Source organism: Macrobrachium rosenbergii, chromosome 18 (genome assembly GCF_040412425.1).
Source record: "Macrobrachium rosenbergii isolate ZJJX-2024 chromosome 18, ASM4041242v1, whole genome shotgun sequence".
In the NCBI taxonomy this organism is placed as follows: Eukaryota; Metazoa; Arthropoda; class Malacostraca; order Decapoda; family Palaemonidae; genus Macrobrachium; species Macrobrachium rosenbergii.
The window spans coordinates 6,608,548-6,624,872 of record NC_089758.1 but is presented as its reverse complement, the minus strand read 5'-3'; the positions used below and the strand labels follow the sequence as shown (position 1 = coordinate 6,624,872).

Here is a 16,325-nt window from a genome sequence, read left to right as displayed (position 1 = left end):
GTCCACCTCCTGTAGTAGTTAGCCCTTGCATGACACACGCTACGAAAGGAAGGAAGAAAGGAAGAAAGGAAGAAAGGAAGAAAGGAAGAAAGGAAGGAAGGAAGGAAGGAAGGAAGGAAGGAAGGAATGGACAAGATCTTCCAGCTTATCGATCGTCCAAAGGTATTTCATCACCTGGCTTTCTCTGGAACGTTAGGACACACATCTTTCTCGGAGGACTACGATGCACGTACGCACACACAGACGTCTAATTAAATACAGAATTTCTACAACCGAGTTTTGCACATAGAATGCCATTTCCAATAGAATGATATTCCTGAAAACAAACAGCGATCAAAATGCAGAGAAAAAAGAGAGAGCAACTCCACTTCATCTGCTGGCAATTAGTGTCATAAATTCATCATCCTATCTTCTCATACTCTCTCCACATGAAAAGTCTGGCGGACAATCATTACCACGACGCTGTCATTCCACAATCAGTCCATTCAGTCCAAATGCTGACATCCCTAATTCCTCCCTTCAATTTACAGGGTTTTTTAGGATGTAATTCAGGCACTACCTTCCTGATTCAATTATTTGAAAATGTATTCACACTAAAAATAATTCTAAAGATAATTTTACGCAATTTTGTATGGATCAGTTGTTCAAGACTAATAACTTGCATATTTTAAATGACTCACACCCAAGGTCATTTAACTTGACAAGCAAGTTGCCACTGACCAAAATGCCTGAATACGAAAAAAGGGGAAAATGGAGTGAACAGCACGTACCGATTAGCGAAAAATATCAACACACCCAGATGCATGCAATACTGCGTACATCAACGCGCATACTATACCATATGAAATAAACTCGAAAGGTATTTGCCCTTCACAGTGCAGGGACAAAACAAGGTTAGTCTACATCTGTGGTTCTCAACGGTGGGTCGCTAACCCCTACAAGCGTCGCAATGTTTCTGGGGAAAGAGAGTGTGTGTGTGTGTGTGTGTGTGTGTGTGTGTGTGTGTGTGTGTGTGTGTGTGTGTGTGTGTGTGCGCGCGCGCGCGCACTCGTGTGTTGCCGGGGGCTCGAGAAACAAAATCCGAGGAAAAAAAATAGGCCATTAGATAGAACAATCAATCAGAGCTGTCACTGTTCAAAAATACTTATATATTCAAAGGCAATTTTTTCTTATGAGGAAAGCGAGGCAGGGGGTAAGAGGTCTCTGGTTTATTACTTAAACAGGGCCCTAAACCCAAAAAGGCTGGGAACCACTGGCCTAAATCCACAATTACTTTCGTATCACTCGACAAGCAGGTGACCTGATTATGTTAATCTCTTGCAAAGTGATCAAAATAAAAGACAACAGTGCCCAAAGGCTCAAGTCAGTTTTTACTACAACTCCTATTAATAAGAGCAATTAGATTTTCCGTAAAGAAATTACTGATAAAACATGAGCAATAATTCAGTGCTGATGGGTTCCGTTGATTTGCGTCTTCCAAGACCGGTATGTACGCTAACACTCACAAACAAACACACACACATATACATTATGTATATATATGCATATATGTATATGCATTACATACATAATACATTATATATTTATATGTAAACATATATATATATATATATATATATATATATATATATATATATATATATATATATATTATATATATATATATGTATAAAATATATATATATTATTAAAATATATATATGTACAGTATATATGTATATATATATACACACAGAATGACGAGGATTATGCCATAGTTGTTGTTATTGCTATAAAGCCTCTTTTACTTAAACTGCTCCGAAATCAGCCCAGTTATTACAGTTATTTTTTAAAGACAAAATACAATTGAATGTTTCTTTTAATAACAATAATTATTATCATTAGAATAAAAGCCTTTCGTTACCCAAACAGTCCTGATCTTGCGTCCTTCATTCTTTATTATTTATAACAAATTTTTCTAGTTCATAAACACACCGAGTTCCCTTTAACACTTATCGCTTAAAAAACTACGTTAAATAACGAACAGTGAATCGAATATTTATGAAACGAATAGCAACTTGGTTATGACTGTAACATGTTTTCGTCTCTTGAGCAACATCGTGCGGCAGGCAGTTCACCAACCTAGCTTCTTCAAAGTAGATGAAACTGCTCCCTTTCCCTATTTTTTTATATATATATATATATATATATATATATATATATATATATATATATATATATATATATATATATATATAATTTTACTTCTACGTGTTTGGGAAGTTCATTTAAAAAAGCTTAAAAGGATGAGCGCTATATATGATATGCTCATTGAAAATTAGTCACATATAGATGCAACATTTTCATATTTGTGCGCGAAGTCATTATACCTCTGGAATAACTTACGCTCAAGGGGAGTTATAAATGATAAGCAATTCCCCCAACCCGTATTAGAACCTAAAGCCTTTGGCTTTCATGCAACGATAAACAGTAACCAGTTTTCAAATCCTGGCCGGGACAGATGCACTTATCAATATACAACGAATTCGATATATGTGGCGTAATATTTTGTCCATGTTATTCTCCTGGTTCAGCAACACTTCTATAATGGGATTATTCCATCACTGCATAAATCTGCATTGACAAGGAAAAAGTTATGCTTTCATTATTCACTCTGACAAATAGTAGTCATCAGCTTAATGACACGTCAAAAACTAGGAGTTTCAAATTCAATCCCAAAACCCCCTTTGCACCACCAAAGGAAAAAATACCTTTTCGATGGGTATTAATCTGGCCACGCTTCTATTTTCAGCAAGTATCCCGAAGGACAGCATTGCGTTCCTAAAAGTTACTACCATGAATGCTAACGTCTACGCCTTAGGGACATGGTATATGCAAAACACTATTCTCTCATGTGCTTTCTTGAAAAGGCTGTTTTCATGTCCTACTCCTGCTGAAAATTAATTAGCAACAGCGCTCCTCTGAGTCTGTGGATTTTCCTAATCTCTGTTCATGTTCCGAGTGAAATACAAATAGGAAATAAAATGCCTTAAGGCATTCATCCACAGCTAGTTTTTACAAATATCGGGCTGTACGGTCCAACGACCATCAAGGAATGGTAGAAAAAGGCGCTCATCGAAGCGTGCTCTCCACAGCTGACATTAAATATGCTATCAAGTCAGGTAAATTTGTTAGACTTTGCTTATCATGTTTTTACAACATAGTCCAAGCTACATGCAGTTGCCGATGAAAGACATCATGTGGATCTTTTATGGACAGCAAATTTAACCAAGATGGGATATAAAATATCAGAGAGGCTTCTAACTAACACCGTTTCACTAAATGTGAACGTAAGGAAATCATCAACTCTCAGACACCCTAAGACCTAAAGCTAAGTTGGAAGATTCAAGGCTCCCTAAGGAGCAGTGCGCATCCCAACTTACTGCACTGGAAAGAACCGTATTTCCTGTTAATGGCAACCCACGTCCCCTGTATAGATCAAGCTGTTCAAAATTAAACCGTATCTTTTGACTACTGAAAACAATACACCCCGATTTTCCCAAAACCAGTACAGTGCGCAGTTTAACATGGAATTTACTGCTGGCAGACTTGCACTACGAAACCGGCATCCTTCTAACAACTGTAACCCTTTCCTTAAAAGACTTGCTATTCTATGCAAACTGACTAATAACTACTTACGGCCAGGCTCCACTAGGACAATGAATACGACATATATGACGAATAATAAAAAGGAAAAATCCATGATGCGACACAATCCTTACCTAACATGATATTTCTATAGGAAAAACTTCATGTTACTTGTACAAATTTTATGACAGTTACAAGACAAAATCGTACTTGAGATTTGGTTAGTTTTTTTTTTTTTAAGTTAGCTTCCTTCATTTCATTCTAAAATATCCTAAAATAGTGCTTCCAAAATTAACCACACAACTTTAGTCGAATTTCCTTGTTCTACGAGCCTAGATGGCCAAAGCTATGAGCTCAGTAACTATTCAGTCCATACTAGATATTCTGTTATTACTGTTTTATTAGAATTAATATATAATGCACATATATACATACACATATAGTTTTATATATATATATATATATATATATATATATATATATATATATATATATATATAATATATATATATATATATATATACAAAATATGTATATATAGTGTATATATATATTATACACTATATATATACATATATATATATATTATATATATATATATATATATATATATATATATATATATTTATATATATTATATATAGTACTGCTGAACAGCCACAATGTTCTCTTAACATCTCGATTTCTTTACATTTTGAAAATGCTTGTCACTATGAAGCCTAGGACCAAATGAAGATAAATGAAGCTATACTGATGCCCGACCAAGACTATCTCTGGTCGGGGCATGGGCATGAGAATGATAATTACCTCGCCCGTGGCCGGGTAATTATCAGTGCCTCACGATCATTCTGGCTAATAAATACTGCATATGCATCTGGTAAAATGTAGCCAGTATATTCTGCATATACTGTATATATAACATATATTCTATATATATATATATATATATATATATATATATATATATATATATATATATATATATATATATATATATATATATATATATATATATATATATATATATATATATATATATATATATTTCATATATAACATATATATACACAATATATATATATATATATATATATATATATATATATATATATATATATATATATATATATATATATATATATATATATATATATATATATATATATATATATATATATATATATATTATATATATATATATATATATATATATATATATATATATATATATATATATATATATATATATATATATATATATATATATATATATATATATATATATATACATATATATATATATATATATATATATATATATATATATATATATATATATATATATATATATATATATATATATATATATATATATATATATATATATATATATATATATATATATATATATATATATATATATATATATATATATATATATATATATATATATATATATATATATATATATATATATATATATATATATATATATATATATATATATATATATATATATATATATATATATATATATATATATATATATATATATTTATATATATATATATTATATATATATATATATATATCTGTATATATATGTACAGTATATGCATATATATGTAAATGTGTATATATATACAGTATACTTTACATATATACAGTATATGAAACAGAAATTTCTATATCTCACAACTAACCTCAAAAGATGTCACACTGCCTCAAGAAAACTAACAAATAATGCATTCTGATCAGCACCATTCTCAAAGGCCTTGTGCATCCACAATCCCTATCTGACTGGTCTATCCAATGGTAAATGATCCTCCCCATGAACTGGAGCTATACTCTACATGCCCTTCCTGGGTGATGTAAGATGTTTCCCATTTCACACTAACACCATTTCTTAAACATTCAGTAAAAAGTAAATTGTTCTATATCAAATTTACAATCTGTCCCCATACACGCTCATTCATCAGTGACAGTATTACACAATGAAAAAGATAGAAATGAAAGTATGATTAAACCCATATGAGGATTTTCAGTACATGTATTTTCATGTTCCTAATTTCAACTTTTCAGTCCAGACACCACACACACAAAACACAAGGCCGTGCTTGGTGACGTCTTACCTTATAAGGGGAACACAACCAAAAGCAAAAGGTTACATATGAACACAATGCCATTAGTAAGAACCACCCTTTGCATATAAATAAAGTGTTTATTGCCGATTTTTGATGTTATAGCAAGGATACATCATTAGGAGCTTTATTTCTAAGGTAAAGAAGTCCTCAGTCACATAAAGATGTACAGAAAATATTCTGCCGATTTGAAAAACTTTGACAAAATTTCCCGGACGAATAATCAAGTGGGCATTAAATAGGTAGAGGATACCACAGGGACTCACTAAGCTAGTGATGTAACTCTAAAATAACACTAGATCTTGAGTGAAGAGTGCCAGGTATTGTCTATCATAAGAATTTGAGATCAATCTTGGTGTCCACCATGAATGGTATAGCTTTGATCAGGCAGAGCATTTCTATTACCTACTGGACTGAAGCAGGAGATGAGCAGGAGATGAGAGAGCAATAAGAAGAAGAGTTGCAGCAGGGATGAAGTGGAAATATAAGCAGAGTACTGATATATAAAAATGTTCCATTAGTACAGACACCAAAGACTACTGGTAATTACATAATGCCTCTACTACCCTATGCAACAGAAACAGGGGGGGATTTTGAATAGGCATGACCACAGAAGGTTTAGATTCATGGCCACAGTACAATGGGAAGGTCCTATGTCATGGTACTAAGAGGCTGGAAAAAAGACAGATCTCAAAGGGATAAGGAACAGTTGATCAAAAGACTAAAGAAATACTGTGGAAGTAGCAGACAACAAGCACACAGGACAGGAGGTGGTGGTGAGAACTCTAAACATGTTATGGTTGTTAATATGGTAATAATACATATTTATAAACAGATACCTACATATATACATATAGACATTATATATATATATATATATATATATATATATATATATATATATATATATATATATATATATATATATATATATATATATAAAGCATCTTAAAAACTTCCATCTTTTAAGACAGAGGTCTACCACAGCCTTCAGGGTTAAGCCTTAATCATTTTACCCTTCAATTTCTTGTTTCCAGTTGGCTACATAACAGCATGAGGTTTCCTTGTACACTGTCCCTGTTTAAAAATCTAAAATATGAACCATGACTGCTGTATTCCATAAGAACAAATATTTGCAGATACCTCTCAGCACTGTCTATTACGTAGTCATACAGTAAACAAGTTTGATTTCCTGCCTAACCTAAAGTAATATCTGATAATTGGTACATCTAATTTACTGTGAAAAAATGTACTGATCTATTGATTACCACAGTCTGCTAAATGGGATATTCCATACGGAGTCCAGTAACAAAAATTAACTAATTATTACGAGTAAGTTATCAAAAGCCAGATTTAACATTGTGCCTAATAGTATCTTGTAGTCATAACCAGAACCAATGCTTTGTGATCAAATATTTTTGACAAGGCAATTTACACCTTACCAATTTTGTACAAAAAATCAAGACTTTTAAAGTGATATTTCAGTGTGTTTTGAATATTAGTTAAGTCACCATGATATACTATATACAACATATATTGGCACCATATAGTATTTCTTTTCAATACAACTATATTAACCCCTTATATTTCTTTTCAATCATAATAATTAACTGGTATCTTTTCCTGTGATGTATCACATCCTACCTAATCTAAGCCAATTAGTTTGTGTTAAAATATAATGTAACTCATTTTTAGTGTAACTTTCATGCAATATGTTTCTGATAAACTCAAACTGAAATACATACCTGCACTAGACTAAGTTTGGGCCTATATGTTCTTTCACCTTTTCTCAACTTGCCAACCTTAACCTTACCTTATGAAACAAACCACATTACAGTTCTAAGGTATACTGCCATCTTCTACTTGTAAGGTAATTAACATTACAGTGCTTAATCAAAGAGTGTGAAAATGACAAAGATATCTTTGTGATCAACATAAACATACCTAATTTCTGCTTAAATATAAACAAATAAATTACCTACAATTTTCAATGCCAAAAGAGCAATTTGATCTACTGTGATTATGCAACTTAAGCAATTTCATCCACTGTGTTTATGCAACTTGAGCCTAGCTAAGTTATCAGTCATTCAAAGCAGGATAAAGAAAAAATGTATGGCTGGGGATAAATATGCAGTTCAAACCTGGGTCTATCATACTCATTGCATTTTATTATATAAGCCTACAATGCAATGTGTATGCATATATTTCCAGTGTGCACCCCTGTTACTGCAGTTTACCAGTCTCTGACTGTGATTGCAACCTTTGATTGGTCAGTTGTAAATTTAGTTCAAATACTTGGATAATGATCTTGGTAACATTTTAAAACCTAATTTGTAATTTTGGCTACTGCATTATGTTCAAAAAATCAAAATAAAAAAACAAGTCAAAATGATGAGTTGAACTTGAATAAAACAAAAATGACTATGACTATACTGTCCCACTAAGAAAATATTCTCCAAAACTTAGTACTATCCATAATGTTAAGCTATAGGCTAATGTAAGTGCCATACAAAAGATATTCAACTGATAGCTATTTGTGCTACTACACACGAAAGCGTATTACTTTCATTTCTGATAGGATGTGTACACTATTAGGTATCATGTACAGTAAATATATAATTAAATGTTTCGACACATTGTACCAGAAATTACCTTTATTTACAGCATGTGGCCAACACAAAAGCTCATTTTTACCTTTACTCTTTTTTCAACATTTATGAACATTAAACTTAAATATTGTACATATTGTACTTTACATATGTCAGTATGATGAACTAAATGCAAAATTACTTGACTTTTACAATCATCTTTCCAGCAGCAGTATACTAGACTTAGCAAACTAATGAAAAACAATCTATGCTACCTTATGGTTGTTTTCACATGCCTAGCCTAGTCACAAGCTCTTGGGTCCAAAACTGGGTACTGTATTTGGGATTTAAAAAGGCTATGTTCAGTTATAAATATATTTTTTTTTTATTTTCACAGGCTTCCAAAGCAACATAGGCCACTAATCCAAGCCATATTGGACATAATTAGCCTAGCTGTAAAACTGGATGCTATATACATTAATAGCAACCTGGATTTCACTTTCAATGCCTTAGGGTATGTAACTGAAGAAAGCTAGCCAACTTTTACAGTTAATTCGATGGCTAAGAGGTCTGGGAAAAAAACGCATTCATACATTATTGATAAAAAGCTGCCTCTTCTGAATGAGAAATTAAATTTCGAAAGACCGGCCACTTGTTACGTAAAAGTGACCCATGTGTCTTGGAAGGCAAGTAAAACACTACGCCGAAACCACGGGCCTTCAGAATTATTCACAAAAATACTCAAAACAGAGAAACAGACACATTTACATAACCCACTTACACTAAAACAATATTAAATAGTATACGGACGAACATTTTAGGACGCAAGAACACCGGTTTACAGCCGGCCACGGCAAAAAACCAACAAAACATGAAAATTCGGCACTGCGAATGATGGGTTTGACGATCAGCTGATTGCGTCGTCTGGATATTTACTTGATAACGATAATAATATCAATGAAAACTCACTGCTACTGCTCCTCTGTCCGGAATAATCGGAGTCCTTTCCTTTGTCTGAGTTGTTTTCATTGTCCGGAGAGCATAATCTGGACGCCATAAGGGAGGAAGACAAGACACAACACGGTAACGTGAAAACGTTCGATATTTTAAACGGTATCTGCAGTCGACGGAGTCGTTCTGTCGCCTCTGCTCTCGCTCAGCTGTTTGACAGTCATAGAGATAATGTTGGAAATAAAGCTGCGGTCAAGTATAACTGTCCATCTTGAGAATTGTGGTTGTTATACCCTAGTTTCAGTAATTTTCAGGGTTATTATTAGTGGAAATAAAAACAAATTTTAAGTTCTGAATGTAGCATGTTAATAACATGATGACAGAAAATCGTTCAGGCTTTTATCATAATGACAAAAATGTGTACCGTCATCAGAATGATTGAACTGCCTAGTCATCGAGATGATCAATAAACAAACAAAATGAAATTGACAAGGGTCTTGCACCAGAGTCCAGAGTAACTTCATTGTTATATAATTTTGTGCTTGAATCTTTTCCATGATTAGTCAAAAGAAACAAATAATTTATTCAGACGCGTAATGATTCATTAGGGTACAAACAAAATTATTGTATTTTTGTAAATATATTGTGCCTCGATGGCAACGGTCTCTCTAGTCAAATGTCATTCAAACGTTCGGATAGGATGAATCACCCGCGATGATGCATGCAAATGACAAGAGAAGAACTTGGACGAAGTTAGTGACAGAGGCTTCTTATTTATAGCAGCCAAATGAAGGATTCTCACCATTGAAAGTGCGTCCCAGGTGGTTGCTCGCCCAAAATAACTGTTGATAGCTTACTTCTAACATTATATATTCAGTTCAGAGACGCTCAGATGTGATCGCAGCCCTAAGTGTAGTTGAGAACTCTCTTCATAGAAGAGCAAAGACATTTTTAGCATTGTTGTTGTTGTTTATAATGATAGGATAACGATATTATGTGCACACATCTATGTGGAAAAAAGTATAAAAGATTTATAACAAGCTGAACTAGTCATTTAACATTCGCTAAAATCTTCCATAGGCTAACGTCCAAATAATGCTAGGAGAGAAACGCAGAGAACAGAAAAGAGAATAACAAAAAGTTAAGATAAAAATAAGAAATATAAGGAGTAAATACAAATAAACAGACAGATCATTCTATGAAATTAGTAGGCGCCCATAAAACCAAAGTCAACACAAGAAACTCACATGTCTCATTTGTTGCCACCACAGCTCTGCAATGGTGAATTTGGAGGAAGGCAGCTGCGTAGGTCAATAACGTATTTAAATGTTATTTACAAGTAACGAATAAAGACTTAGATGGGATTAAAAACAGCAAACTAAACAGAGCCCACAATCGTGCTAAAATCCTTTTTTTTTTTTTTTTTTTACTTGAATTCGCCATATAAATACGTTATTCATCTACAGTAAGTCCTCTCCACATTCATCAGTTGTAAGACCCCGTAGGAGGTTAGTGACGTCAGTACACCTCACGGGGTTCACTGTAGGCATTACTAAAGGTTCTTTGCAGCGTCCATTCGGCTCCTAGCGGCAACTCCTTTCATTCCTTTTACTGTACCTCCATTAGTATTATCTTTCTTCCATCTTGCTATCGACCCTCTACTAACAATTATTTCATAGTGCAACTGCGAGGTTTTCCTCCTGCTACACCTTTTAAACCTACCTACTCTCAATTTCCCTTCCAGCGCTGAATGACCTCATAGGTCCCAGTGCTTGGCCTTTGGCCTAAACTCTATATTCCATTCCATTCCATCACTTAAGAGTAACATGTGAGATGTACGGGTTAGCCGAGTTAATTTGGTTTTATATACCCATAAACCATAGCTATTGGCCTCCTGAAAGAAGACATTCAAGCATTTCTTTGAGAAATAAGTTGGAAGGGGCAACAACAACGTGAAAGGCAGTCAAGAGAAGTACAGTTGCCCTTCCTACACCTGGGAGCACCAAGCATCCATAACAGTGCCAGGTAATGTGATGAAAAAAAAAGAAGCTAGTTGCTATGGATGCTGAGACGAAAGTAGAACTTTCCTGTGCGTTCTTGATGCTAAGGCTGAGAATGTTATGATGCAGTAGATACGTCAGCCAAAGGTATTGTGCTTTGGAGTTCGCAGGAAAGTTTCCAAGGGAGTAACTCATTATAAAGTGACTTACTTCATTATCCATGATGATTTTCATGCTGCCTATAACTTTTTACGGAACTGATTAAAAGGTCATGAATATCATATAGCATTAACATAAAATACTTTAATAAAAAAATAATAATAATTAAAGATAAATTATTCTATTCATCTCGTGATGGTGAGTCTCCATTGGATTAGCTCAGGAGCACTTGTTGGGAAACGACCTGCTTATCAAAAATCTTCTTTTTCTAGAGTCCATCAGATTCCTTCAGGCTACACTGACAAACACATAGACACATACTGTTGGCACTCTTGGGCTTCGTTAGGACCCACCGCTGCTTACACCAAATCCCTAAGGGTTGAGGCGAGTTTCTAAGCTCTGTGACCCTGCCTCGGCAGATAGTTAAGGGAGCTTATGGCAAAGCTGATACAGGCTGTACCGACGTGAAGCCAGCAGTCTGGCTTTCGTTGGTAGCCAGTCATTCAAGTCATTCTTCCGAAAGTTACTATATTTTCCAACGACATCGCACGTCATATAATTTATCCTCCTCCTTTAGGTTGAAACTTTTCGCATGAGATGAGGTCCGAAAACTATCTCGGTAACAGTTTATGGTTTTTTTTTTCCTCGCACGTGTGTATTTCCTTTTTTTTTAACTATTCCTCCACTTTAGCCAGCATGAAATAGATAGAAAATTTATGTGGAATTAAAGAAATGCGATAGACGAATAAAAAATCATACAGCTCCTCTGATGACGTTTACTATCAGAAGATTTTTTTTCTGCCCAAAGCTCCACAAGAGATTAACTTTCCGACCTATGTAAAACGGACTTTAGTGTTTCTCAGTACTATCCCATTTATTTGTTTTAACTTGCGTTTTAAAGAAACACCTGACAACCTTGACGGTTGGAAGTTGGAAGTTTTCTGTAACGAGTTTTAAGAGGGCTTTACAAATTTAAAGTGACCTAGAGATTAATGAAGTTTCACATGCAAAGCGGAAGCAGATTATTTTCAAAACTGAAAGAAGATGAAGCGCGCTTGTGCACCAAGGCCTACTTGAGGTTTCTATGTCTTCCAGTTAGAACTAGTTGCCTTTAACCATAAATTTGCAATTACGTATCCATTTAGCGGGAATGGTCGCATGAATGTACAGTACAAGGTCTAGACCTTAGTACAGTAGTTTTTGGTTCCTCAGCGCTCACTCCGCAATTACAGTGGCGGGAACATTACATTAAACTTAGGTCAGAGTAGTTTTTCTCTTTCAGTTTTTTTTATTCTTCCCTTTACCTGGCACGTTATTTAATGTTTATTTCATTTATGATGTGTATTTTAATGTCTCCCTTATTGTTGCTATGTATATTGCCCTTCCAATCTTATGCCCTTGGCCGACTACCACCTAAAGAATTGCCGTATTACTTACTTAATTCCTGTTACTAGAAATGAACAATTCACTGCTCTACAAAAATTCATACTGAAAATTAACATGGGATTGTTTTGCTTTATTAATTTATTCTTTTTTTCTCTCTTGCTTTTTCTTTTTTTACCCTTACTGTTGCTGAGGTAGGCTATAGCCTAATCCTAGCCTTGACAACTGGTTCTTCGCTTGCTAACACAATTCTTAACACTCACTGCTAATCTTATGTATTCTCTCAATTCTTTTGGTAGGAGATTAATGGGTCTGGTGTTGAATGTAAGTTTCTTGAGTTGCTCTAGAGCCTAGACTGCAGCAATTGCTGATTATAGTTCTGTTCCTTCTCTTTCTCCGGTGAGGAACATTATGTAGTCCATAAATGTTTAGAGTAGCCTATGATTCAGCTTTGGTTTTAAATTTCTTCTTTATAGATGAGTGGTGGATTTGTGTACGTTTAAATAAAACCAATCATAGTGAGCGAACTAAAAATAATGGTAAAATACAGCTAACATTAGAGAGAAGAGATGAAGATAGATACAGAAAACTGAATCGAAAATTATTGCTAACAGACTGAGCTATCCTGCACATGGATATTGCATCCAGTCCAGGTCACCGTTCGACATAAAATTTGTCTGTCATTGACAAGGCAACTAAACAGGCGCCAGTCAATCTTCATATTCTTCCTGTGACCTGAGTCTCAAGTGCTTCATGAATATAAATACACAGGAACACTAACGACGGGTATGATGAATGATTTACGAAGCAGACCATTTCTAGGAAATGGTAACTGATCATGGAAGAAAGTGGTGACCCGGACAGCGTTATTTGGACCTCTGACAAGACGAGCTTCTTCCTTTAGCCAAAGGGAAGATTAACTGAAAAACGATACCTGTAGCTGTATTCTCTAGACCTCGCCTGTAGCCAGGAGGCAATAGCGTCATCCAACGCCAGAGAGAAAAGGCACAAGGGAACAGGAGAGCGAGGTCTCCATTTCTGGAACTGGCTTTGATGTTGTCAAATTGGGAAAGGAAAGGAAATAGAGAGCACCTCGAATATAACAGTCAGATCATAATACCGACGAACAAGGCCAACATAACGCTAAATAAACTGAGAGGTATTTATTTATAGTGAAGAAGCATTGTAAAATAGTGATCTGTATCTAGGCTTAAATTCCTTCACACCCAAGAACGGCGGTTATTTAGCGTAATAATAAGTCCTTCTCGCCCTGGTGTTTTAGAACGTGGAGTTCTCTGTCTTCTGTGCTTTCCTCCAACCTCTTTTCAGAGACTGGCTTCTTCGTCAGTAAAGGAAAAAATTCCATTATGTTTTTCGAAGACCCAACTTGTTTATGGATAGCCTGGCCGGTTTCATTCACTGATAAAAAAAAAAACAGTTGAAGAGCAAATATTATTAGGAAAGCATAGCTCACTTGGAATTTAGATTAGCACACTAACCCTTCTATACGGAAGAAAGTATTGTCTCACAGTTCCAACATTATGAAATTAGTTGTTTAATAAATTCATTGAATGTTAATGAAATATGAAACCGAGCATTAGTCCATTATTTATATTTCTCTATCGAATAACGGAACAAATGAAAGAATGGTGAGAATGACCAATGACAGAAATCTGGATGATTCACGCTGTTGTCAAGAGAGTACAGTGATATAAAAGACGGTCGAGATGGCAAGTCCTGATGATAAGGACGTTGCGAACTACTACGCAGTTCGGAATAGGGTTTTTTTTTTTTTTTTTACGTGTTTATACAGGGGGCCCACGGTAAGAGAGGCAAGCACTGGTCTATGCCCTCGCCAAGTCTAAACGTGGAGTTCAAAACTGTATACAGGTTATCGTTGTTACACACGGAAAAACAAATGGGTCTATAGTATTATTATTATTATTATTATTATTATTATTATTATTATTATTATTATTATTATTATTATTATTATTTCGGATGATTTTACCAGACATACAGACAATTGGATACTTCATTATTATTTTTAGTATTACTATTAGGTAGGCAGAGTGTGATACACCTAGTGAGTTGAAAGGACTGACGATTCTTGAAACCACTAGAGGAACTACGACATATTCTCATAAGTTTTAATATCCTTCTGAAATCGCTGTGCTTGTTGGCCTTTGCTCAAGTCTTAAACCAGACTAAGTACGTCAAAGGAGTGCCGTCTCAAAACTCTGCTTTCTATGTAATGGAAACCTGTAGAGAAGGAAGAAAGAACTCTAGTAAAATCTTCATAACAGATGAATTGAATGCTAGTAAAATCTTACAGTGAAATGTGAGATACTAGACCTTGGAAAATCGTGTTCAGGTAATGATAATGAAGGTTAATTGGTATAATAATGGTGAGTAAAGAATATTGACAAAACTGGACCTATGCCAGAATTTTCATTTAGTATTTTTTTTTTATTGTCGTTAGCGTAAATATGATCAAAATCTTTATTTCCGTCAAAGAATGATCAGTAACTTGTTTTGGGGAAATCACATGCCAAAATGACTTGAAATGCTTCTTTTAATATTCTGGGCGTTTTGTACCGATGCCTTGAATTTGTTTTAATACCCTGTTACTTAAAGGCAGTGTCAGGTTATAGAAAATGAATAAAAGCGCCTTTCTTAGGGAATCGTTGCCTTTATTCTATTATTAGCAAAAACTCTTGAAATGCGAAGTATTGAAATCTAATGCACCAATTTGTAAGTAGGGGAAACATGGTGGTTAGGGGTGGGTTGTGATACCGGATACACTGACAAATTTCTGAACAAGGTTGTCAGGGAGCTTGGCACCAAACAGCCACAGAGGACCATTTCAAAATACGACGTGCTGCAACAAGCAACAAGCGTGATTCATGTCAGCCTTCCTTCTGATATGATAACGTACCCATCCCTCCATTTAAAGGCATTTTCTCATTTTTCATCATAGCCCATAAATGAGGGTAGGCCTACACTTGGAATGATACAGTCACAAGATTTCGCAAGTTTTCCAACGTGCTTCATCAGCTGTAAAAATGCAAGTATGGAAAGTAGCCGAGTAGTAAACATTAAGACAAACGTAAACATTGATGAATTAAAAAGTTCACAGGCCAATAAGGCAATTCAGCGGCTGTTTTGTCTATGATAGGTTGATAATCTGGTACCGAATTTCACGACATCCAATTCTAAATACTCAAAGCTTTCCCAGGAGATGGGATAGAGTGGTCATTTGGATGTTGAACCCAGAGCCAGATGATGGAAGCCTCAAGCGAATTACTGCTTTGTCAAACATTTAAATAAAATTCTAATCATAGTCACTTATTGCGTCATACTAACCGCTGAAAGAAATGCTATTATGGAAGTCATCTAACATATGGATTAAGTCGTTTTTCATACTTCTAATAGAATCCCTATCAATGATTTTTTAAAATTAATTCTATGGAACT

At 34.4% G+C, this 16,325-nt stretch overlaps 1 protein-coding gene across 6 annotated transcripts in view; it reads right to left on the bottom strand.

The window, feature by feature from the left end:
* AMPdeam (AMP deaminase) overlaps positions 1-9,531 on the bottom strand; it is a 139,767-nt gene extending 130,236 nt beyond the window's left edge. For 4 of the 6 annotated variants that reach the window (XM_067120216.1, XM_067120218.1, XM_067120219.1 and 1 more), the window contains exon 1: positions 9,326-9,531. In XM_067120216.1, the coding sequence (XP_066976317.1) occupies positions 9,326-9,413 (88 nt within the window). In that variant the 5' untranslated portion in view covers positions 9,414-9,531. Of the gene's footprint in view, positions 1-9,137; positions 9,212-9,325 lie in introns of those variants that run through there. The other 2 variants (XM_067120231.1, XM_067120223.1) reach the window with 2 other exon arrangements.
* Between the last annotated feature and the right edge of the window lie 6,794 nt (positions 9,532-16,325).